The sequence below is a fragment of the Paroedura picta genome, chromosome 1 (genome assembly GCF_049243985.1).
Source record: "Paroedura picta isolate Pp20150507F chromosome 1, Ppicta_v3.0, whole genome shotgun sequence".
Classification (NCBI taxonomy): domain Eukaryota; kingdom Metazoa; phylum Chordata; class Lepidosauria; order Squamata; family Gekkonidae; genus Paroedura; species Paroedura picta.
In genome coordinates, this window is record NC_135369.1 from 96,974,314 (window position 1) to 97,000,920 (window position 26,607).

The following is a 26,607-nucleotide window of genomic DNA, read 5'->3' on the forward strand; positions in this document are numbered from 1 at the left end:
AATACCATAGTCTTGACTAGACACACTTTTGTTGGCAGGGTGATGTCTCTGCTTTTTAGGATGCTGTCTAGATTTGCCACAGCTTTCCTCCCCAGGAGCAAGCGTATTTTAATTTCTTTGCTGCACTCTCCATCTGCAGTGATCTTGGAGCCCAAGAAAATAAAATCTGTCACTACCTCCATTTCTTCCCCATCTATTTACCAGGATTTGAGAGGGCCGGATGCCATGATCTTTGTTTTCTTGATATTGAGTTTCAAGCCAACTTTTGCACTCTCCTCCTTCACCCGCATCAAGAAGCTCTTTAGTTCCTCTTTGCTTTCTGCCATTAGAGTGGTATCATCTGCATATCTGAGTTTGTTGATATTTCTCCCTGCAATCTTGATCCCAATTTGGGACTCATCTAAACCCACCTTTCTCATGATGTGCTCCGTATACAAGTTAAATAGGCAAGGCGACAGTATATAGCCTTGCCGAATTCCTTTCTCAATTTTGGACCAATCAGTGATTCCATGCCCGGTTCTCACTGATGCTTCTTGACCTGCATATAGGTTTCTCAAGAGACAAATAAGATGCTCTGGTATTCCCATCTCTTTAAGAACTTGCCACAATTTGTTGTGCTCCACACAATCAAAGGCTTTAGCATAGTTAATGAAGCAGAAGTAGATGTTTTTCTGGAACTCCCTAGCTTTCTCCATAATCCACCATATGTAGGCAATTTGATCTCTAGTTCCTATGCCTCTTCGAAATCGTGCCTGTACTTCTGGAAGTTCTTGGTCCACATATTGCTGGAGCCAAGCTTGTAGGATTGTGAGCATAACTTTGCTAGCATGAGAAATGAGTGCAATGATACGGTAGTTTGAACATTCTTTGGCATTGCCCTTCTTTGGGATTGGAATGTAAACTGACCTTTTCCAATCCTGTGGCCATTGTTGAGTTTTCCAAATTTGCTGGCATATTGAGTGTAGCACTTTTAAAGTATCGTCTTTTAAGACTTTGCATAGTTCAACTGGAATGCTGTCACTGCCACTAGCTTTATTGTTGCTCATACTTCCTAAGGCTCATTTGACTTCACATTCCAGGATGTCTGGCTCCAGGTCAGTAACTACCCCATCGTGGTTATCAGGAATGTTAAGCTCGCTCTTGTATAGTTCTTCTGTATTATTTTGCCACATTTTAAAATCTCTTCTGCTTCTGTGAGGTCCCTACCATTTTGGTCCCTTGTCATGCCCATCTTTGCATGAAACGTTTTCTTCATATCTCCAATTTTCTTGAAAAGATCTCTGGTCCTCCACATTCTATTGTTTTCTTCTATTTGTTTGCACTGTTCATTTAAGAAGGCATTCTTATCTCTTCTAGCTTTTCTCTGGAATTCTGCATTTAGTTGGGTGTATCTTTCTCTTTCTCCCTTGCCTTTCACTTCCCTTCTCTCCTTAGCTATTTGTAAAGCTTCCTCAGATAGCCATTTTTGATTTCTTGCATTTCTTTTTCTTTGGGATGGTTTTAGTTGCTACCTCTTGTACAATGTTGCGAACCTCCGTCCATAGTTCTTCAAGCACTCTATCAGATCTAATTCCTTAAATCTATTTGTCACCTCTACTGTATATTCGTTGGGGATAAGATTTAATTCATACCTGAGTGGCCTACTGCTTTTCCCTACTTTTTTCAATTTAAGCGTAAATTTTGCAACAAGAAGCTGATGATCTGAACCACAATCAGCTCCTGGTCCTGTTTTTACTGACTGTATAGAACTTCTCCATCTTTGGCTGCAGAGCACATAGTCAATCTGATTTCTGTGTTGACCGTCTGATGATGTCCATGTGTAGAGTCGTCTCTTGGGTTGTTGGAAAAGAGTGTTTGCTATGACCATTGTATTCTCTTGACAAAATTCTACCAGCCTGTGCCCTGCTTCATTTTGTACTCCAAGGCCAAACTTGCCTGTCATCCTGGTTATCTTTTGGCTTCCTACTTTAGCATTCCAATCCCCCATGATGATAAGCACATCATTTTTGGCGTTGCTTCTAGAAGGTGTTGTAGGGCTTCATAGTACTGGTTGACTTCATCCTCTTCAGCAGCAGTGGTTGGGGCATAGACCTGGATTACTGTGATGTGTAATGGTTTGCCTTGGATTCGAACTGAGATTATTCTGTCATTTTGGGGACTGTATTCTAGTACTGCTTTTCCTACTCTCTTATTGATTATGAAGGCTACTCCATTTCTTCTGTGAGATTCTTGCCCACAGTAGCATACCTGATGGTCATCTGAATAGAATTCACCCATTCCTGTCCATTTCAGTTCACTGATTCCTAAAATGTCGATGTTCAGTCTTGTCATCTCTTGTTTAACCACGTCCAGCTTGCCTTGATTCATGGATCTGACATTCCAGGTTCCTATGGAATAAAAATCTTTACAGCATCGGACTGTCTTTTCACCTCCAATTTCCTCCATAAGGCCCATTATGCACGGCCGCCAAAACGGCGATTTCGGGTCACATGGAAAACGCGGAGGGGGAAGACGCGACGCATACCGGTTATGTACGGGGTGGGGCGCGACGGCGGCAAAACCCAGAGTAACCGATTATGCACGCGGCAATCCGGGCGCCGCTTCTGGTTGCGCCCCTTTCACCCGGAAGCTGCGCTTTCTTCCGCGTTTCACTGACGCGGCTTTTTCGGCGGCATGCACCGAAGCTGCGGCCGGTTGCAGCCGGCTCCGTGCGTTATCGGTGATTTTAGTCACCGCCATTCCACCCCGAATGTGCGCTAAACCCCCCGTGCATAATGGGTCTAACTGAGCATCCTTTTGGCTTTGGCCCAGTCGCTTCATTCATTCTGGCGCTACTCGTACTAGCCGTCTGCTCATCCCCAGTAGCATATTGGACACCTTCCGACCTGAGGGTGTCATATCGTTTTGCCTTTTGGAACTGTCCATGGGTTTTCATGGCAAAGGTACTGGAGTAGTTTGCCATTTCCTTCTCCAGTGGATCACGTTTTGTCAGAGCTCTCAGCTATGACCTGTCCGTCTTGGGTGGCCCTGCACGGCATAGCTCATAGCTTCACCGAGCTACACAAGCCCCCTTGCCACGGCAAGGCAGCGATCCTTGAAGGGGATTGTTAGCTTGTTAGCAAATCCATCACTCAGAGACTAAGAACACTTTGTATTGCCTTACGTCTTCGTCTTCCCCACTTTCCAGACTCACTTCACTCCCCCATCCCACCCCAACTCAGAAGAACATTGTGACATGCTGAAATCACCTGGAAGTGATGTTGGCATGCCATGGTTGTTGGGGAGGGGAGACATTCTGAAGAAAATTTCCATAGCCTGAGGCAAATCCTACCATAGAGTTTTGCCAAAAAGCCACTGCATTGTCCTCCGTGTGCCAACATCACTTCCAGGCGAGGTCAGCAATTTGGAGCACTTCTCCCCACTCCTGGAACACTCCTCCCCTTAACCCCTGCCTGGATAATTGAAGGACCTGACAACTCTACTTAGCTCACATGGGATTGTAGCGGTTGAACAGCACATGTTTGCCTGCCGAACCTGTTTGCAGGGAATTTTTCCACATCCATACCAGTCAGGCCTTCCAGACAATTAGAGAATTCCATTATATGTCACATTTGGCTTATAGTTGATTAGAAAAAAGCCAACTGGTTGCTTGGTACAAAGAACATAAACAACAAAGATACATGGGACATTTCTGAAAGAAATGAGGAGAATAACACAAGTTAAAAGTCTATCAGATGGAAGCTGTGGTGTTCTTCCAGCAACATTTTAAACCCACAGGGGATAATTAAGTAACAATCATGTCTACTCTGTCACAAGCTTTACTGATAATAGTCTTACATTTAAGACTAAATATTTTTAGGCTGCTACTCATAGGACAGGAATAAAAACACGATGTTAGAAAGAAAAAAGAAAATAATGTTAGAAGAGAAAAAGTCAATAATTTGCAAAGATGTTAGTGACTGACCTAAGTTGTTCTCATGTGAAATTATTACTTACAACTACTCTGCCTGCATATTAATGCATCTCTCCAAACCACAGCTAAGGTACAATGTCTCACAAAATAACTCAATATAGTGCAGGAATGTAAATGCTTCTTATTTGCCTCTTATTCCATATACTGAGAGCATAACAGCAACTTGTCACTTCTTCCTAAGCACCCACTGCCGTGCTGTGAAAGTCTTGTTAGACTGTAGCAGTACTTGAACATGACCATGCTGTAGGTTAAAATTATGTTTAATATATCCATGGCACTAAACGCTGAAGGGTTAACATTTTTCTAACACCAAAACCTGCCCAATGCTCTTCTTCGATGAAACTGCTCACCAATGCCTACTGTTCCATAACATAAAAAGCATCCCATGGCCCCCAATGACTCACTGCTTAAAACAGGAGGTGACTGGCCCTGAGTGGAGGATATTTCACTGACAGGAAAAATGTAATCTGACGGATCTGCCAAGCAACTGCTGATAAAACAAGACAGCCTTTTTCCTAATGGTAGAATGTTCCCCACAGGGCCAATAGAGGCTCTTGCTCTGGATTCCACAGCTCACCTTCCCATACTCTCAGTCCCCTTGGCACACACCATCCTCCCATGGCCCACTCTCTGCCACAATATCCTTCTTCCCATGATTGGGCTCCACCCACTCACCCTAACCCACCATCACTCTCTGGAACCTCTCTGCCTTGATTCAGTGCTGGGCATGGCCAGTGGCCACCACCACAACCATCCCTCCTACACCTGAGTCAGGCTCCACCCACCCAACCAGGTGAAACTGAGGGAAGAGTTGCGGCTCCTTATCCTCTTCTCCAAGCCTCATCCAATAAGAAAATTGGGGCTTCCATGGTGGGGCTGCTGAAGCGGCCTTTCTTCTCAGAGGGGGCCATGTAGGCGCCACCCTAACAGTCCAGAGACCCCTTCATGTTCAAGATAGAATGTATAGTCTTGAGACTAATCAGTTCCTGCTTAAAGCTTGTCTTTGGGTTCTCATCTAAACTCCCTTTCAGCTTCAGCCTTCAACCTTCTGATTGGAGTTCTTTAGCCTTCTCCATGAACTTTCCTGTAGCCTTTCTTTCCTGCCATCTGGGTCCCCACTGGTCTCCTTCATAGCCTTTCCTTTAGGAAAGCCTACTTCCCTAAAATCTGGAAGCTTCCCTTTTCTTGACCTACTAGTTAAGAGTTGGGGAGGTACCCTAACCCCTTTCAGGAAGCATTCTCTTCTGGACTTTCTGAGAAAAATTGGCCATGATCAATGACCATGTACTCTACACAAAGCCACTTTGTTGTTGTTAGGTGCGAAGTCGTGTCCGACCCATCGCGACCCCATGGACAATGATCTTCCAGGCCTTCCTGTCCTCTACCATTCCCTGAAGTCCATTTAAGTTTGCACTGACTGCTTCAGTGACTCCATCCAGCCACCTCATTCTCTGTCGTCCCCTTCTTCTTTCCCCCTCAATTGCTCCCAGCATTAGGCTCATCTCCAGGGAGTCCTTCCTTCTCATGAGGTGGTCAAAGTATTTGAGTTTCATCTTCAGACACACTAGACTCACTTTTGTTGGCAGGGTGAGGTCTCTGCTTTTTAGGATGCTGTCTAGATTTGCCATAGCTTTCCTCCCCAGGAGCAAGCGTCTTTTAATTTCTTTGTTGCTGTCCCCATCTGCAGTGATCTTGGAGCCCAGGAAAATAAAATCTGTCACTACCTCATTTTTTCCCCATCTATTTGCCAGGAATTGAGAGGGCTGAATGCAATGATCTTTGTTTTCTTGATGTTGAGTTTCAAGTCAACTTTTGCACTCTCCTCCTACAACCGCATCCACAGGCTCTTTAGTTTCGCCACCAGTCACCTCCACAACTGAGCGTACTTTCGGCTTTGGCCCAGGCGCTTCATTCATTCTGGTGCTACTTGTACTAGCCGTCTGCTCATCACCAGTAGCACATTGGACACCTTCCGACCTGAGGGGCTCATCTTCCGGCGTCATATCGTTTTGCCTTTTGGAACTGTCCATAGAGTTTTCATGGCAAAGATACTGGAGTGGTTTGCCATTTCCTTCTCCAGTGGATCCCCTTTTGTCAGAGATCTCCGCTATGACCTGTCCGTCTTGGGTGGCCCTGCACAGCATAGCTCACAGCTTCACTGAGCTATGCAAGCTCCCTTGCCACGACAAGGCAGCGATCCTTGAAGGCGGACAAAGCCACTACTAAGAACCAACTCTTCTTCTTCTTCTTCTTCTTCTTCTTCTTCTACAACATACAAGAATTGTAATATTCATGAAACCAGATGCAACAACAAAATAGCCAAGAAATGTATACGTGTATTTCAATAAAGAACACCCATTACTAAACAATCAAGGCAGATGTGTAGGACCATAAGATAAATAATATCCAGTGACATTTATTTTTATTTATATTTGCTTCAGTGATGTTTGAACAATGCCAAAATCAGGAAACTAAGATAGTCAAAACATTCAGTTAAAAGTATGCATCACATTCTTACTCAAGTCAGTATGCATAGTTCTTCTGTTTCTTTGGTCATGCTCTCCTCCCAACAGCCCTGTGAAGTAGTTAGGGTGAGACTAAATGATTAGGCCAAGGTCATTCAGCAAGGTTCATGGCTAACTAGATTCACATTCCTTTGGAAAGTGCCTAGCTTTTACTTTTTTGTTATAAGCAAATGGAAAATAAGCAAGCTAGCCAAGGAACAGAGTTAAGCACTTCTTTACAGAATACATAGAGTTTTGTTTTGTTTTGAGTGTACAATGCAGTCTTCATGTGTAAGGAAGAGCCTCACAGATTTTACCAGGCCTCCCTTCTAATGATGCTAATCTATCATTGTTGTACAAATGCCTGTATCCCCATTCCCCATCTTCAACCCATTCAAGAGTATTTAATGCCAATATTAATGATTTCTTCACCTTGGCAAAAGGCAAGCATCCTGAACACAAGGAAAGAAGCTTGGTCACTCAACAGGCCATCAAAGACTATTCATTTCCAACAAAAGGACACTTTAAAGATAATGCTTTATACAGCTGCTTGCTAAAGGATCAAAAGAACATATTTGAAAGCCTCCGCTGAATTCTCAGAGACGGTATCAAATAGTTTAAAAATTCCTCACCAGGGTTTTTATGTCTGTGCAATACAAACAGAAAAAAGAAAGCCCTTTGCTTCTCCTTTTCTTTAGCAAGTAATTAGGCCAATGATCTACTTTTCATCAGTGACATTTTACACCAAACACCACTCTGCCTTCATAAGTCTAAGTGAATGTTTCCACAGGTAACATATAGGTAACATATAGGTTTATGCACCTAACAAAGTGGGCTTTAGCCCATTAAAACTTGTGCTTTCTTTTCATTTTCAGCTCCACAATCAACAATCTTGCTATGTGGAAGAATGTATATGCAAGGCAGTGTAGTTCTTTAAAGGGATCCACAATTTAATGGTGCTGCTTCTGTTGAGTGACAAACTTCTCCATTTTATCCTTTAGCTGGCGATTAGTGGAGCAGGTTTTCCTCTCAGCCAATACGCTTCTCTAGGTGCCACTGCATTCTTTGCCTTGTTTATAATATGTTTCCACTCTTGGCGATTGGTGGCAGTAGTTTTGGCCATGTGGATAGTCAATCGCTGGTTTCTAAGGCCTTCCGTGATCAGTTTAGCTATGTTTTCTTTGGCGCCAGTCACTGGATCTTTAATTCAGTTGGTCATTCTTGCCAGAGAAGTTTGAGGCAGTCTCCTGGTGTTCATTCTGCTGACATGGTCAAACCATTGCAGTCTGCACTTTTGGATTGGTTCCTCAATTTGAGGCTGGTTGTACACTTGATTTTTCTTCATACATGCATTAAGTAATTAATATTAAATGCACACACAGTGGAACATGTGACTGAACCCTCAGACTCATCCATGTACTGATCCCCAGTTTAATTTGTACAGTGAATGTACATTTGTTCTTTCTTACAGACTGATGTCCTCACATATATGCAAGGTGTACAGGCATTCACAGTAACATCTGAATTGAGTCTATGTCACTGCAGTGATGCTAGGAATTCCAAGCCATGGGTTATGGACCTATCACCCTCCTGTCTGTATTCTGTCTCTTCAATTGCAAAGTGGCTTGGAGGAAGCATTCATCCAATGATAACGATCAATGGTGCTGCAGGGGGCTTGCTGATAAATCTAGAAAGAATTGATTTTAAAAATCAGTTTCAAGCCAAGCGCATTAGTGACAGGCAATTAAAAAACACAGTTTTCCCATGTTTGCTGGTTAAAATGAACCACATACGTTATTTGTCAAATACCAAAACTGAAATGTAAAAATGAATACTTGCACTTCTTAAACATCTGACACCACATCTAATTATCTGAAGCTGTTGTAGTTCAGCTGAACAGAATTACCAGTGAATATACTAAGTAGTTTTGATCAATTTGTGTGGTCAGTATATACGATCAGGAAGTGCCATTATCAGCTATAATATCTCGAGATTTAAGCAACTTAATGCCATAGATCTGTTAAGTGTAATTACTGACAATAAAAACAGCTTAATCAATTAAATCACAACACGTAATTTCAGCATCAATCAACTTTTGGGGCTTATCTTAAACCAATATAACACACTAGAAGCACAAGCAGTAAGAGGAAATCACTCTTCAGTATTCTGTCACTGACAGAAATAGGAGTGTAAAGATATGTATCCTGAGTCAGTAAGTGTGAGACACAAAAGAGATTCTTGCTGGTGTAGATCTTCCTGCTGGATTGGGACAATGAGTTCAAGAAGATGCTGACAGTACAGCATCACAGTTACATACCACCAAATCTATTGACCTCAATGAACTTAGAAAGTAGTAGCTCGGATAGCACCGTAAGAAGGGTTTAAAATGTGGATAATATAGCTGCCCTTACTAGATAAAATTTGCATGTAGATTTTACCCCATGTCCAGAATGTGGTATGACATTATTAGCCAGTCAACTCTTTCTCCAAAAAGGTGATCAATGCTTTCAAGTGAAATGAGGCTCAGGGCATGTTCAGCCCTTTGTTCACATCTGTGCTCTGGAGTAATGGGTCACAGGTTTGTGTTTGTTGGCCTTACAATGGCACCTGCAAGTAATCCAAGAATAGCCAATAATTGCCTAGAAGGCAGTTTTTGCAATGGTTTTAAGGACTAATCCAGACAAACTGGGAGTCCTAGAAATGGAGAACACAGATTGGGCTGAAAACAATATCTGCTTGTTTTGCTTTGTTATTAGGATCAACTAGGAAACCTAGGAAAAATGAATGCTTACATTTACTTCAAAGGTGGCAGGACATAATGGTCCTTTCTTACATATCAAAAATGGAAAAAGTCCATTTGACCCATTATAGGAACCCAAATGAGCCTCTTGTGGTGTAGAGTGGTAAGGCAGCAGGCATGCAGTCTGAAGCTCTGCCCATGAGGCTGGGAGTTTAATCCCAGCAGCCGGCTCAAGGTTGACTCGGCCTTCCATCCTTCTGAGGTCGGTAAAATGAGTACCCAGCTTGCTGGGGGGTAAACGGTAATGACTGGGGAAGGCACTGGCAAACCACCCTGTATTGAGTCTGCCATGAAAACGCTAGAGGGCGTCACCCCAAGGGTCAGACATGACCCGGTGCTTGCACAGCGGATACCTTTACCTTTACCTTTAGGAACCCAAAACAAAGGCTAATGCTTACAATCTGGTAAAACTCAAGAGCTTGGGCATTTGTAATATCAGAAAAAGGGAATGATAACTGTCCTGATCATAGCTAAGAGTTTTAGGGATGATGTCTAAACATCTTCTTAGGAACATCAGGGTGGAGATGGATTATGATAGTGTAGTGCCCAAGAAGTTTAAGTATGCATGTATGTATAAAAATTCTGTTTATATGATTCACAACAGGCTTGGAAATGGGTCTTAAGTCCTGTGATACTATACAGCTGTGAAAGAATTATTAGATTGTGGAGGTTTCAGCAAGAAGTTGTCATTACAAAGGTGTGTATATAATCTAAATATCATGTGTGTTAAAATCATAATATATAGTGATCTTGCTTCATCAGAAGAAACTTCTCTGTCTTTTCTTTGTTGACTTTACCCATAGTCTGCTCATTTTCATCACCATATTCATGACCACTTTGGTACTCAGCTCTTAATATTGCTTTTTTAAAAATTCAGTTTTCCTGAAACATTCTCAAATTTCCTAAAACATTCTCAACATTCTCAAACATTCTCAAACAAAACATAAAATAAAGATAGAAGGCGCTTGTGAACTGTAAATACATGGTTTCTGGAGCAAACTGTAGCTTATACTTGACCATTTAAAGACAAATGAATTGGACAATTGGTACTGGAGAATCTTCTAAATGGTTCTTTAATTGACAAAACATTAAACTTTGCCAAAGAGAAATAACAGTGATGAGATGTACAAAACCAGAAGAGATCCATCATAAAAAAAACAAAGCAAGAGGCAAATCTTGTCTCTCAAGAACATTTATAATTAGAGCAAAAGCTCTATTAAATCCCAGTGCAAATAGATGGGAAGTAGAAAATCCAAATCTATTATTTTAACATCTACTTTATAACTCCAGTTACTCACAAAATGATCCTATCTGAGATGGTCAAGTATAAGTGTTGGAGGGTAGTTTCCATGGTATCATATCCATGTTATTTTCCCTCCCCTTTCCAATCTCTGCCTTTCCCAGGCTCATCCCCCAGATCTTGAGGACTTTCCCAACTTGGAGTTGGCAACTCTTATTTTATTTTTATTTTAGTTATTTATTAAATGTGTAGGCTGCCCCTCTCCAGGAAAGTCTCAGGGCAGATTACAACAGAAGGATACAATTTGTACAGTAAAATGATAAAATATTAAAATCCTAAAACTTATTCTCTATAAAACTGCTTCATTTACTCCCTCACTTAAAAATGATCAGTTGTAATCTCCAGTTACTATCTGGAAGTTGGCAACCCTAACAGGGGCCCCAAATCTTCACAAGAAAATATGCTTGGATTGTTTCATCTTGGGAGAACATCTTGGTCTTAAACATCTGGGATGCCAGGAAAATATGTCACCCACTCTGAGTTCTATATAACCTCAGAACAGTGGCCAATGAGGATCTTGTTCTAGACAGGGTATCTTGCAGATGGAAGTTCCTAGAAGGAGAGGAGTAGAAACAGACTCGCTGAAGCTGATAATTATCTAAAGGCTAAGATCATACCTGTTGATACCAACTTAGGAAAAAATGTGTTCCTTGATTCAGAATCATTAATATGCAGCAATTCCTATGTACAATATGAGGGTAAAAAAGGTTTAAAGCATGGTGGGTAACCCCTGCCAATCAAGAAGTATGAAGTATTGACATACAGGAATCAGAAGGCTGGCAAATCTTGTTGCATAAAGATCAGGTGGAAAGTTTGTAAGGTAGATCAGACAAATGCAGATTAAATAATCAAGGGGCTAGAATGCATCCATACTGATATGTGATAGGTAAGGGACGAATTGTAACCATGAGGATCACAATGAAGCTTCAAGTTGCACAATTCCACTGAGAAGCCTGGCTGAAATTGTGGCTGAGGGCAACTTCTTCCATAAATATTTCCAGCTTACAAATCAATGAATGCAGTGCAACATATTTTTCTGATGTATATTACTAGCAGGATGAGCTTAGATGTGAATGTGATGCTCTGCTGCCTTTCCTGAGCCAAATTTGTTTGGGCCCCAGCATGAAAGATTCCTGCATCCAGGTCTCCAACCTAAGAAGTTAGCGAGCAGCATATAATTTGCCCACTACCATGAAAAGTCTAATTGGATGATAACTCGCAGTATCCTTTCTGTCTTTCTTTGCCTTTATGTCTTCATGTTGTCTTTTGAGGAACAGAACTAATATAGTGTGTTGAGTGTATCTTAAATCTGCCTTAGGTAGTGTCCCATTCCTCTGGAGTTCTGGAGCTTCATATGAAGAAACGTGGTTTCAAGATGGCAGCTGGTCAGTATATCTTTCTTCAGTGCCCTTCTGTTTCGCAGTTGGAGTGGCACCCTTTCACCCTCACTTCAGCCCCTGAAGAGGACTTTTTCAGTGTACATATAAGATCAGTTGGGGATTGGACTGAAGCCCTTTTCAGTGCCTTTGGAGCAAAGGAAAAAGTCTTTCAGGAGCCCTGGAAGCTGCCAAGGTTTGACTTTTAATTAAACTAGTGCAAATCAGAAATGTATTCTTGTGCAGACACAAAATATACTAAAAAAACTCAACATACAAATATTTCTTAGGTGGACTGCAGAGTTTTTACATAGTTTATTGTGCTGTGGCAACCTCTTTCTTTCTTTCTTTCTTTTTTTTTTTTTGCTAATTTGCATATGTATTTCTTTCCCTGACTTGGCTGTAAAAATGTTAAATCTTCCCTAGGAGTTATAAACTAATGCCAGTTAGATAACAGGAAAATCACCTCTTGAGTGGAGATACTGGATGTTGATGCTGATAACCAAATAAGATGATGATGTTCAAGGATCCATGGGTGGCGTGTGGCTTTTTGAGTATGTGAAAAGGTGCAGGGGGAAATGTGACAGTCTCAGTCCACCAAGTTGCAGGGCTGATCAAAGACTGAGTCCTCACAGCATTTTTAAATCCCCTTAAAATTGGTGACAGAGTCTGTGAGATGGACACCATCATGTCTAGTTTGGCCATAAAATCCTTGGAAGGCCATCACAGGAACCAGAAAACGTGGGCAAGTGGGGGGGGTTACATCTGCTTTCAGGATGCAGTGCAAAAGCAGTGATAACTATTCAGATAGCTGCTCATCTATGAACAATATTGAACTTGGCTATAATCCAGAGAAAGTAAAGGGCAAAGATCTACAGCAAATAGTAAGGCTATATATTTTATACCTCTCCCTCCCTCCCGCCCCAACTGGCCAGATAGGATTAAAATATATTAATTTCAAATCCTATATTTTAATAGGCTTGTGAATTTACATTACTACAGCACCTTTAATCCAGTAAATCAGGGATTAGGTCTTCAAAACATTGTATAAAAAATTATAGATTACAAAAGTGAGAATGTGCAAGAAACTTGCAGGGTGGATGCATTCCATCCTTGTGCTCTTGCTTCCTTTCCTCTTTGGCCTTTTCTAGTAACCTTCTCCTCCTCTCTTTCTCACCCGTCTCCTTCACTATCAGTCTCCCCCTTCCCAATTATCCCCTCCCATATTTTTCCTCCCACTCCTTCTCCATTGCACTCCCTTCTCTCTTTTTCTGCTCCCTCCATCTCTCCCTCCCTCCCTTCTTTACCTTGACCTCCTTCGGGTGCTTCATATGAAGTGCTCAATGAACCACTGTGACAGTGGCAGGGGCCCCCATAGCTGGCAGGGCCCTCAAAAACTGCTGCATTGGCAGCAGGGCTATGGAAGACATGTCAAGAGGGACAGGGCCCTGTCAGCCAACAGGATCCATGGGAGCCACTATATCAGCTGCTCATGTTACTAATCTGCACAAGTGCAGACAAAGTTATTGCTTTGGGGAAGATTTAAACTCTCTCTCTCCCCCCCCCCCCCCCCAATATAAAATTGTAAGTTTTGAGATTTTCCTGCAAACCTGGGGAGGGGGTCCCACAAGTTTGGAGAAAAATCTTCTTTCCGTCAGTGTGAGTGAGCCAATTCATGGGTTTAAATATCTGCAGATTAACCCACACTTGGATATTAGATGTATATGCTATTTGAAGAGGTATGTTTAGCACTAGTCATGCACAGCTAGTCAAGTACAACTAGAGGCCATGGATGAGGATGGCAATTCTTGTATTCAGCAAAAGATGCATCCACTTAGATCAATGGGATTTGAATGGACATCACCTTTTGTGCTAGTACAGTTTTACTTATTTGGTTCTTTATGGCTTTTATTTATGGCTCTTGTTTATGACCAGTTGGGCATCTGTATTCACATTTAGGTGTTTGTGCCAGCAGATATATATATGGATTAAATGCTACTATATAAATTGAATGAATAAAATATTTTCAATCCTTCACTACATAGAGTGAAATTCTCAAACTGATTAGAAACATTTCTAAATTAAATCAGCTCCTCTGCACTGTGATTCACACAGTACAGAAAATAATTCTTCAAAACCAGGATGGTTTTCAGTAAGTCATAATTAAATATGCAAATACCCCCACTAAATGTGGACATGCAATTAAACAAGCAATCATATTTTTAAATTCCTTAAAATTGCAATGGCATGCTTAGATAAATGGCCAGGTCCCTTCCGTACACAGTGCTTCTGCTCTCTTGTGCTGTGACAAATAGGCTCTTTAATATTGAAATGCCACCAATTGAAATTGTATGATATGAAGCAAATTAATGATATGAAATGAAATGATATATCATATTGGAAATCTTTTCAGAACAGGTTTTCCGCCTTTTGTAATCCTAGTCCTGTTGCATTGTTGACAGAATGTCTCATATTGTCTGATTGTATCATTATATTGGACTTGAAACATTTTTGGTATTTCTGAAAAATCTCAGAACCCAATACCAGGATGGTATTCAGATCTGGGATTTTTTGGAAATCCTGATTTATTTATTTATTAGGTCTGATAGACCTGAGAAGGAAAACATTGACTTTTTTAAAAAAACCATGCTACAGGAGTGGCTGACCCCAGGATCTGTATGTGGTGAGGAGATCTCTCCCTGAAAAATGTAAATGTGGCTGGAAGCTCTCAGCTCCTGCTATCCTGGTTGATCCTGGGCTGGTTCAATTTAAACTGAGCTGCAAGAGAAGCTAGGCCCATCCAAGGTGGTGCAGAGCTCTCATCTCCCATCACCCCAGCTGATCTTCAGTATAGTTGAATATACCTGAATAAAAGCCCCCCCCACACACACACACACACACACTGCCTTTATTCAGGCTCAGCTATACCAGTAGCCAATCAGATTCTCTGCTCTACGTTCAGTTTAAATAATACCCTCCAAATACTGATAAGATATGTTTTTGAATTCAGTTTATGCTGAATGCACACTTCTAGTACTGGCTAGCCTTAATTCACCACATCCCAAATTGTCATGGTTAGCATTTAGAAAGGAGACCGCCAAGAAGACCAGGGTTGCTATACAAAGGAAGGTAATGGCAACCAATGTCTGCTCATCTCTTGCCTTGAAAACTCCATGAAGGGTTGCTATGAGTCAATTGGAACTTGATGGCTCTACATTAAAATTACAAATAAATAAATACAATTAGATCTTCTTTTCTTGTAACAACGTAAACAGATCTAATGTTTAAAGAAAGACAAGTCTATTATATTCAGTATTTTAACACATTCAAATGGTGATATTACAGACTTGTAAGATGAGTTTAAATGGTAATGCTGGACTGAGTTCCAACAAATATAGTTATGCTTTGCTATGTTACTGCAGACTAGCTGTGGATGGGCCCTTTGGAGCTGCAGCAACAGATGTCTTTCAGTACCAAATCAGCATATGTATTGCTGCAGGAATTGGAGTTACTCCCTTTGCTTCCATTCTGAAATCCATATGGTATAAATGCTGTGCTCTAAATACAGAATTGGGTCTGGGAAAGGTAGGTAATACCTTGTAGTTATTAATTGTATTTGTAAAGATACTTTTACATTTTAAATAAGTATGGATCTTTATCATATTCAGCTAATACCCTGCTCTTATTAAGCTGTGACATTCTGTATCTGTCCAATGGGCTGGGGCTATATTTCTCCTCTCTGCCTAGTCAAGCACTCCTATCAGCACTCAGTCTTACTTATGGGTGGCAAATGGTTGCAATAGTCTCTAATCTGTCCCCCAAATCCTGATATTTTTTTAATGAATTTCTAAAGCAGCTTGCCACCTCTTTGTGGATCATTGAAGGTTATCATTGGATCATTGTTATTCTGTGGCAGTGAGGAAAACACTGGTGGGGTTGTACTGATGCCTGATGACTTGTCAGCATTAAGGTTTGGTTTAAATCCCAGTCCATGTGCATGAATGATGCAGTAGCTGATAGCACTGGGCCATTAAGCTATTTGCTTCTACCTACAGCTCAGGAGCAGTCAGAATAGCTGTCATTGCAGTACAGTGATTAGTATATTGACTTGTACTGGGGAGAACACCCTGTATGTTTTACAGTTTATGAAGCTCCCTGAATTACCGTGGGCCAATCACCTTCTTGCTCTACTCTAACCTTTGGGGAAAGGTGGCAGCTCAATGGTAGAGCTTCTGCTTGACATACAGAAAATCCCAGGTACAATCCCTGGCCTCTCCAGTTAAAAGGATCAGGTAGTAGGTGATGTGAAAGACTTCTGCTTAAGACCTTGGAGAGCTGCTGCCAGTCTAAGTAGACAATACTGACCTTGACAAACCCATGGTCTGATTCAGTGTAAGTTAGCTTCATGTGTTCAAACCGATCTCTTAGAGCTGTTGTGAGAACAACAACACAGAGAGAGGAGCACTATGTACACTGAGCTGAGCTCCTTAGAAATAAAATAGCCATATTAAAGCATTGAGGAATGCTGCTCATCAAATGCCACTACTCGTATTGTCCATATGGGCCCATAAGAGCCATTCTATCATTATTCTAAAAAATACATGCAAAACCAATGGATGCTGTAGCTCTGGGAAGACAAGGGAACAAAGATATTAAATTTCAATGCTTGGAAAATGTAATACAGTAACCCAAAACACTGAGGAAAGAAGTTTGGATCCCTTAACATGGCCTCTCTTAACCTTTTTACCATTGAGAAACCCCTAAAACATTCTTCAGGCTTTGAGAAACCCCAGAAGTGCCATGATCATGCAGAATATGGTTGGGAAGGATAGCTGGGAACATGCCTACCTGGGGCCCCTCCCATTCCCACTCCCTCCAGGCCCATCATTGGTCATTTAGGGGGGTGGAAACTGGTCGACAAGACCATATACGGTCATATCACCCAATACATTTTTAACAATTAAAATAAATATATCAAAATGAATTAGCTACCACCCATTCAGGGCCATCAAGAAAACCCAGAGTTTCATGAAACTCTGACTCAGAAAGCCTGCTTTAACAAATCAGTAAGATATTTTAGTAAAGGTCTATAAAAAAGAAAAGAGAAAAGGAACTGATGGTGTCTAAATGTGAATTCACGATGGTAAATTAGTGTGAAGAAGTAGACTAGATTATGGCCTAAATCTGCCAGAAATTGCCAGTCGTGTGGATTTCACTGTGTCCTCTTGTCCCTTTAAAGATCAGTTGTCATGGGGGTATTCTATAAAAGTAAATCAAACTCTATAAAAGGAATCACAGAACCGCTAACCTGTATTTTTGTATCCTCAAGTTTGTATCCTTCAACATAGCTCCTCCTCTGCAAAATTGAGAAAATGTTGATCCACCAGACAAGATTGTTGTAAGGATAAGTGAGAGATGATGTCAAGTATTTTGAATGATCAAAACAACTCATGGAAATGCAAACTATGATTACTTTAACTGTAAAAGCCCACCTAGAGAGTTCATGGCTCAGCACATATTTGATTTATTTATATATTAATAGCTCAACCCTGTTGAATCAGTCATCTTGGGGTGGCTTACAGTATAAACAATAAAAACATAATATATACAAATAATAAAAAGCTAATAGCATAATCATTCAGTTGGTTTACAACAGAGTTGTTGTCTGGTATAGTCTCCTTAAGTGAGGAGGATAGGAGGAGAAACCCAAGGCATGCAGGGGAGGCCTGTGTGATGTTCTACTACTTCCCTGCATACTGGCCTCAATCATACAGCTGGCAGAAGAGCTCTGTCTTGCAGGCCTTGCGGAACTATGCCATCTCCACCAGGGCCCTGATATTCTCCAGGATCTCATTCCCCCAGGCAGGAGCCATGAACAAATAGGCCCTGGCCCTGTTGGAGGCCAGCCACACTTCCTTGGGGCCAGGGATTATCAATACATTGGCCATAGCCAAATGGAAAACACACAGGGGAAGGAATCCCCCAGTGCACATGGATTGCTGCAACATTGTGAGTACGCGCACACACCGCTAGGGCTGGGAGGGCCCCCTGCACTGCATGGTGGTGACAGCAGTAGGGGAGGGAGCAGAGGGCACAGGGGTCTCACTACACACTGGCAGGAGAGTGGCATGCCGCTCTCCCACCATTGTGGGAGTGGGAAACTGCCCCGTCAGTTCTGTGGCTCTGCAGCATTAACAGGGGCATTTGGTGTCCCAGCATGGCTGTGGATGGTGCTTGTGGCATCATGGGAAATGCAGAAGAATCCATGTTCCCTTACTGCAGGCTATCCAGGGCCCTGCTCCGGGCCGGGAACGGGATGGTGTCAGCATCATGCACAATCGGGGATTAGCCCCACTGCCCTGCTGCTGCCCCCCTCTCCAGACTATCTGGCCCATGAATTATGGATCTGAGATACACAGGTCCCAGATTCGTACCAGAACCCTGAACCAAACCTAGAACTGTCAGGAATGGCCCGACTTGCAGCCAAAGATCCTCTCCCCACAGGCAGAGTAGCAGTCTCTCGGGAACAGGGGGCAGCGGCCACAGACCCATACGCGGGAGAGACGAAGGAGGAACGTGAACAGAAAGGAAACGAAGAACGCCGACAGACTGGTCGTGCCCGGCTCAAAGTGAGGGCAGAACAGATAATGCAGAACAGGTGTACCCGGAAGAACTGGTGGGAGGTTCTTGAGGGCTCGGGAGGTGGGGACGAGGAGAGGAAGGATATTTAAATGGGGCAGTCGGCGTCTGTGAGGAGGCGGGGTTCAGCATAGTGAGGAAACTATTCTGAACCCGGGAGTCGTGAATGCAAGTCATTCAACAGGACTCCGTTCTGAGACGCTGCCTATCCTGAGAACTATCTTTCCTGGCCTGGTCTTCAGCTCCCGACATCGTGGCGGAGAAGGAACAAGAAACCCCGGACCCTGACAGAACTCAACTGGAAGCCAATGTAGCTGTTGCAATATTTGGACAACACCTCCTTGGCCCAAGTCCTTCATACTGTAAACTAATGGAAGTCGTTTAAATAAAGCTTCTCATTTTGACTCTTGAAGATAGTCCTTGCAATTAAAAAAAAATATGTTTAAATGGTAAACAAATGTATGTTGGAGAATGTTTAAAAACAATAGTCAAGAAACTATGAACTGTCAATGCTGGACAGAAAATCAAGTATAAATTTACACCAGAGCACAGTAGTCTGCTGTAAGATTTGCCACTTGTTTCACAATAAATAATTTAGGAGCCATATAGTATGCCTGATGAAAGCTTGCACTTTGTTGAATTGTTTTACTTTCCCTTGACAGGTTTATTTCTATTGGATTTGCCGAGATCCATCTGCCTTTGAGTGGTTTGCTGATCTCCTGTGCTTGCTGGAAGCACAAATGGCTGAGAAAGGGAAAGCCCATTTTCTAAGCTATCATATATTTCTTACTGGCTGGGATGAAAGTCAGGTATAAATGCAATCTGATGGGACTGTGTTACTGAATCTTATTTTATCAGGCTGCAGCTTAAGGAACAGTAATCAAATGAATGCTTAATTGCATGAACCATGACTTCCTAAAAGTGAATAGCAGTTATTTGTCTTTTGAAAATATATTTTTAAAGTACAGTACCCAAGGAGTCTCAGGGATGCCACCTGAGGCCTCTGTGCTCTGCCACAGTAGCTCAGCACCTGGATTTGCAACAGCTATTACCCGAGCACCCTCCAAGCCTTTTTCTCCTCTCTCATAATCTCCTTTCTTGCATCTCTCGTATTCTCTTCCAACTCATTTCCTGTGTTCTCCCCATGTCTGTTTTACCACCATTACTTGATCTTCTGATCCTGTAAGTTACAGCAAGTGGCACTTAGGAGTGGCCTTATTTTGTTGATTTTCATAACCTCTGAGATGCCTTGGTGGATGGGGGGGGGGTTGTATAGGTTCTACCTTTTTCCCCCTTTTTTCTGAGTACATGCCAGTATGGGACAGCAATATACAAATTAAATAACAATAATAACAATTAACATAATTACTCCAGGGTGTTGCTGAATGTTGGCCTTTGTTTCCTGGGCTACTCCTTTGCTCAGGTTTTTTACTGGTACTATTTTTATTGTTGTTACATGGTTTTATAATTAGACAATGTCTTTTTCATGCAAAAGGAATAATAAAAATGTCTTGATTTTGAAAAATACGCACTGATGAGTTGTCTCCTACCCTTTAAAAGGGAACTTAGTAGTAATTGCATTTTTGTACTACACAGCATATCTCCATTCATATCATAATATAACTTTTTCTTGTTTTGAATGCATTATTGCTACTTGTGGATTTTAAAGCAATGGTATTTTGCTTCATTTCAATTTAGGCTACCCACATTGCCTTACATAACGATGAAAAGGTGGATGTAATTACAGGCTTGAGACAAAAGACCTTCTATGGAAGACCAAACTGGGACACTGAATTCAAGCAAATTGCAGAAAATCATTCTGGGTAAGGCAAGCTATTGAATAACGTCATTTGACTGTCTTTCCCAGGGTAAAAGGCAGGAAGATGCATTTGTACCCCTATAAAAATTACTCTTTAAAATAATTAAAGTTGGGTTCTTATGCTGAAAGCATCTTTACACATAATAAAGCTTTAAATGAAGAAATCTTGGATAGACAATGCCAATAAAATCTAATTTTTGGATAAGAAAATCTAATATTTAGAAGTATTTCAATATCTTGGCATTTGTCCAGCTATAATTGAAAGACACAATCCAATTACTGTTCAGCACAAAGGACAAAGTAACATTAATTTCCCTTGAAAATGGTTATTAAAGAGATAAACAGTGAGGCCTTTTTCTTACAATGTCAAGGATGTGTTTGTTCCCCAACATAATTGGCTGTGGATCTAAAGGCAATGCTCTTATGTTATTAGTTCATCTCAGCTAGAAAGGCCAACGCTGAACTCAGGAGTTGGTTAAGAAAAGCTTCTTTGTTCTCAGAAGACTTTGAAGCAATCATCGCAACTTATTTTGTATTCATCAAATAGAAAAACCAAAAGAATCTTAGTAGTGTCCAATGTTTACCTACCTGATAGCCAAAAATAAATGTGAGGAAACAAATTTTTAAATATTAATTTTTAAAATATTAGTATTTTATAGCCAGTTCTGGTTATGCTACAAAATCCATTTCCTACAGACTTTACATTAGAGAGGAGCTGTGGACAGAAAAATTGACATATATGAAGCATTTTTGGTAAGCCAATCATGTTCAGGCCTGAAAATATTCTTCTTCATAAACATCTTTCAATTTTATTTACCTTTTCTGTAGAAAATATAAGATTCCAAAAAGTCAATTTAGTGTAAACTTGCTTGGTGTTCTGACACTATCGAAACAACAAAAGAGGGAACAAAGTAACCCAACCTGTATACACAAGCTAGGAACCTGAAAGGCTAAGCAGCAACAGAATATATGAAATATTAAAATACATTCTATGAGACACAAGAGAACACACTCAGGCTGAGAGAGGGCTTCAATGAAGGTGGCACTTTGAAGAATAAATGTTCTAATTGGGGAGCTCCAAGAGATGCATTTGGATACTTTTCATTAGTGTGGGAGCCTCTCCATTCATATTGTTTACCACCTTATAATCCCCATTATTACATCACATGAGTGTATTTAAATATTGGACCACTGAAGAAAACCCCAAGAGGGGCTGAAACATGCTTGGTTTTCTGGTTTTTTTACATGTATCCATCTGTCAAAATGCTTTGGATTTGTGCAGAAGTGCATGATATATGTAGATGTTTTTAAGTTTTATATGTGCACATATATTGAAATAAAAATTTGCATTTTAATATTTAATATATTCTGCTGCTGCTCAACCTTTCAGGTTCCTAGGTTCTGACTATCCACAAACCAATGGTCTAAAAAATCAAGGAGTTTTTGCTACAAAACCCAGTTCCTGCAGGACTTTACATTGAAGCTGGCATCATTTATTAGTGAGGCCTTCACAGCAAAGGAGCTGATGGATTTGAGTACTGCATACAAAACCCAGATGATTTGTCTCAATTAACCTGTGGAAATCACTCTCTAAATATCTTTCTCACCTTCCTCCTCTTTCAAAGAAGTTTTTCCTCTTAGAGGAAAGATTGGAGCTGAACAAAGATTGACCCTATCTTGATTCTTATTTGGTAGGGAATGCTGAGAGTAAGAGAACACTGTAAACCTTGTATAATCCAGTGCACATACTCTTACAACCCACATCCTAATACAGGATTTTCCACCCCACTCCACCAGACATCTCCTGACTTGAACAAATGCCATCACTAATATTATTAATCAGATCCCCCAAATTGACTGGAAGAAAGAATATTTGTTAAAATTAAAATGTGTTCAATGTATTTTTAAAGGTAAGGCATTTTAATGCAATTATATTTTAATTTTTTTCTCGACAGTGATAGCATTGGTGTTTTCTTTTGTGGACCTAAATCTCTCTCTAAAATCCTTCAAAAGAGGTGCAAATATTATTCATCTACAGATCCAAGAGGTGTTCAATTTTACTACAACAAAGAAAGTTTCTAGGCCTTGTTTTGGAAATCTCTGTGTTCAGGTTATTTTCTTCTTTATGTCTGCTGATTTTGGTAGTGTTGTACCAGCAAGACATTTGGTGTTTATTAATGGATATTATTGTTTGGATTGAGTTACATTTTAATTTGTTGTGTTACTTGGTGTGCATTTGATGCTTTAAAACATCCAGCAGCAGAGTAAAATTTTCCCTTGCTTCAATAGTCCCATAAACTCTGGCACAAAAGATAGAACAAATTGGTTTCTCCATCTTCATTTTATCCTCACAACAACTCTGTAAGGCCGATTCCACATGGAGAGCATAGTGTTGGACTGTTTCCCTGTGTTTCTGCCAGGAGAAGGTGGTCCAGAGTGTCGTACTGCCAGACATGGTACCATCCCACTGACGTTTTCCCCATGTGGCTTGGAGCACTGCAGCCACACAAGGATGCTGGGCGGTGGTACATCAGAAGGGCCTGTCACGGTTCCTGCTGTGGAACCCTGATTTTCTGACAACACATGCCCATGCATCGGCAGAGGCCATTGGCACCCTGGCTGCCTACTGGAATGCTGGACATATCTGCATTCCTTTGCTCCACGGCTTCCGGGTGCCTGGGTTGGGCCGGTGGCAGGGCATATCCTGGCTGGTGTCGACATCGAGTGGTGTCAGGAGTTTTCCCTGCCTCCGGACGAGCGGTATGTCAGGGAATTGTCCCCGTGTGGAATCGACCCAAGCTAGGTTAGGCTGAGAGAACAACTGGCCCAAGATCACCCAGTGAGCTTTATGAATTATTGGCATATAAAACTGGGTGTGTCTAATTCTAATTTGATACTGTCTTAGACAAAATGGGTTGTTGATATGGCTTCATGCTGAGGAGATAAAGCCCAGAGGAAAAGGTTTCCTGGTTTATTTTTCTAGCAAAATGTTTTACAGCATGAGGAAAAGCCATTCCTATAACATGGCTACCACAAGAGGCTGAGGACCTTTTGGTCATGGCTTAAAAGTAAAAATCCTAGCTTATCAGAGCCAAAATATAACTGCAACATACTACACATGGTCCAGAAAAATTTCAAACTGGGATGCTATAGATACAGGCCAACCAGTGATCCATTGTAAGAAAATGATTTAGGCTAGATGATTTCCATTTTTGTGATTTTGAAACTGGCTTAGATCCTGAGGGTCCATTTCATTAGCACAGATGTAGTTCTTTAGGTACTTCCATTCACAGAAGAAGGAGGCTGGGATTTGCACTTCTTCTCTCATACTGGACACACTCACTTTGTTGTCATACGGTTCTTGGGATTGGAGGGGTCCCATTGACTTACACTAACACAATTTTCTAAGGCACAGAGGGCTGCAGTGGGAGGAAGAGACAAGAGCATTCCTGCAGCATAACTCCATACTGATTAGGATCCAGTTCAGGTTCCAGCAAAAAAACATATTCTCCTGTACTTTGCCAGATTTTTCCTTCTTATTACAGCACACAGCCTCTCAGCATAAAGATTTAAAGTAACCACGAATAGCTTAAAAAACTCTCATTAGTCTGAGAGATAAGATCTAGAGTCTGTGTGCGTACTGATATTACTTCCGAGTTATACATATCGAGTTATCTCAGGATTTTTACCCCTGATTTTACATGACCTTTCTCCTCAATGTTGAATAAAATGTTTTGTTAATTGGAAATATCAAAACTTCTTAAGTGCTATTTAAGTTGTGTAAGTTAAAGGCTTCTGAGCCTTCCCTCAGGTTCCTGGGCTGAGCAAACAACCAAAAATATTATACTGTGACATGGTGGGACAGGCGGAATTCTTCAGGAAAGGAGAAAACAGATAACCAGGGCAGCTCAATTGCAGAAGGGAAAGAAAAAACAGGGAAAATCTTACCTCTGAGGGAGGGAAGGGGACGGGGGCATCATAACATACCTGTAGATTTGTTCAACAGCAAACAAAACAGAGATATTAGATTTGTACTGAGCTGTAAAATACAGATCAAGGGGATCAGATAATGTGTTTACTGATCCACGCAATAAAATCTGATGTACAAAACATCCCATGTGTGTCACCAGATGAACAAGACAAATGACAACATTATACATATACACAAGCAAGAGGGAAAACACACACTAGGAAAGATAACAGTATCCAAGGGAAGAGAAACCCACATAAGGATGAAAATTGTTACTGAATTCTACAGATAGTTTATAATCTTCTGTTTGGGGAGTTAATTTGCATGGAGAGCTTGCTATAAAAGATGCAGTTGTAGTATTATTGAGTTTAAAACTGTGCATCTTAGTTTTAAGGGAGTTTTTCTGAGGGAAATGATTAATGTGGAGTACAGAGTGGAGTCATAGTATAAGTGATAAATGAACCTGTGCCACTATGCCTAAAGGTATCCCCTTTCTGCAGTGTTTGTGCTAAATCTCCAAGAAAGCTGACACATTCATATATTCACACACACACACACATGCAGAAAGAGCAAGAGAGAGAGCAAGTATACACACAAATATTACATTAAATGGGTTGTATAAAGAATTGAGGAAATTCAGTCAGGAACATGAAAAAGGTCCAGATTGATTGTTTTAATGCACCTATATGGGAAGTAACAAGCAGTAAAGTATTGTACTGCCAGGAAAAAGGAGAAGGAGAGAAACTCTTAATATCTGTGCTCAGCTAGTGTCCTGAACAAGATGCAATGTTTAATTTCTCTCTCAACCTGGCTTCTCTTGACTGTCTTGATTTATTTCTGCTTTTGCAAATCATTATCGTATGCTAGAGAAAACACATTTTGAGCCTGCCTTTGGCATCTGATTTTTTTATGTGGTAAAAAACCTCAAAAGAGACTTAAAAGAACTTCCCTAGTCTTTCTGGAAAATAAGAAAATCTGTCAGTCTCCTTACGTCCACCAGGTCTATAGGAGAGTCATGTCAGAGAATTATAAACATTCATCAGAACATATGAGCAATAACTTCATATGGATGGAATGGTTCTACTCAGACATCATCTCTGGCTTGCCTAAACCGCAGCTTGTTGAACAAACTCTGATCAGCCTACCAGATGCACATAACAGACTATGGTTGTCCCTTTTCCCTACCTCCAATCAAAAGGTTCTGGTTCTAACCTTTAAGGCTTTACGTGGGCTGGGACCCACATACCTGAGGGACCGCCTAGCGCCCTATGCCCCCGCAGGGCTCTGCGAGTGAGAATCTTCTGGTCGTTCCTGGCCCTAGGGAAGCATGCCTAGCCTCGACCAGGGCCAGGGCCTTTTTGGTCCTGGCCCCCACCTGGTGGAATGAGCTCCCGGGAGAGCTGCGGGCCCTGGGGGACCTTTCAACGTTCCTGCAGGGCCTGCAAGATGGAGCTCTTCCGCCAGGTTGAGGCTGGGGCTGCTGGGGTACATCGACTGCTCTCCCCCGGGCTTCTTCTTGAACATCGTTGACCTCCTTCTCCTCCACCCCCCCTTTTTTAGGAAGGGGGGTAGGAAGGGGATCTTATTATTGTGCCGCCATGTTGTGACATTTTAAAGTCTTTTAATGGGAGTTTTAATGAGGTTTTAAGACACTGTAACCCGCCACGAGCCATTTGGGAGTGGAGGGAAATAAATCAAGATAATAATAAGAAGAAGAATTCACAAATGTCCTCCTGAGTTTCCATGTGTGGCTTGGCTGTCAGCAAAGCCTTGCTACATATGCAGCCTATAGCAAGCCAGCTCCTGGTTGGAAAATACCTGGAGATTTTAGGGGTGGAGCCTGAGGAGCTTTGGGAGGGGGTGATACTTCCATGGGATATAATACCATTGGGTAAAAGTGGCCATTGTCTCCATGGAAACTTATCTCTGTCACATGGAGATCTGTTGTAGAAGAGCGAGTTATCCAGCCTGGCAACCCTCTTTTCCCTAAACTTTTTTTCCTCTTAAAGAAAATAGATCTTGCAGAATCCTTGCCATCCTTACATATTTTCTTACCATTTTTCACATTATCTCTTTTGAGATGCGATGGAGATCTGAACAAAGAACGGAGCGGTTGGTAGAAAAGAAGACATGGAAGTTGTGAAATGCTTGTTTTGTGTGGAGCAATTTCTATTGTGCATGTTATCAAATTGAATAAAAGCATGTGATTAAATGTCCTGGAGACTG

The 26,607-nt window shown here is 41.4% G+C and overlaps 1 protein-coding gene across 1 annotated transcript in view; it reads left to right on the forward strand.

Moving 5' to 3' along the window:
* NOX3 (NADPH oxidase 3) overlaps window positions 1-24,059 on the forward strand; it is a 34,447-nt gene extending 10,388 nt beyond the window's left edge. Inside the window, exons 8-13 of the mRNA XM_077344107.1 lie at window positions 9,882-9,974; window positions 11,896-12,149; window positions 15,376-15,538; window positions 19,255-19,401; window positions 20,291-20,415; window positions 22,367-24,059. Coding sequence (XP_077200222.1) covers window positions 9,882-9,974; window positions 11,896-12,149; window positions 15,376-15,538; window positions 19,255-19,401; window positions 20,291-20,415; window positions 22,367-22,493 — 909 coding nt within the window. The 3' untranslated portion in view covers window positions 22,494-24,059. The remainder of the gene's footprint in view (window positions 1-9,881; window positions 9,975-11,895; window positions 12,150-15,375; window positions 15,539-19,254; window positions 19,402-20,290; window positions 20,416-22,366) is intronic.
* The last annotated feature ends 2,548 nt before the right edge of the window (window positions 24,060-26,607 follow it).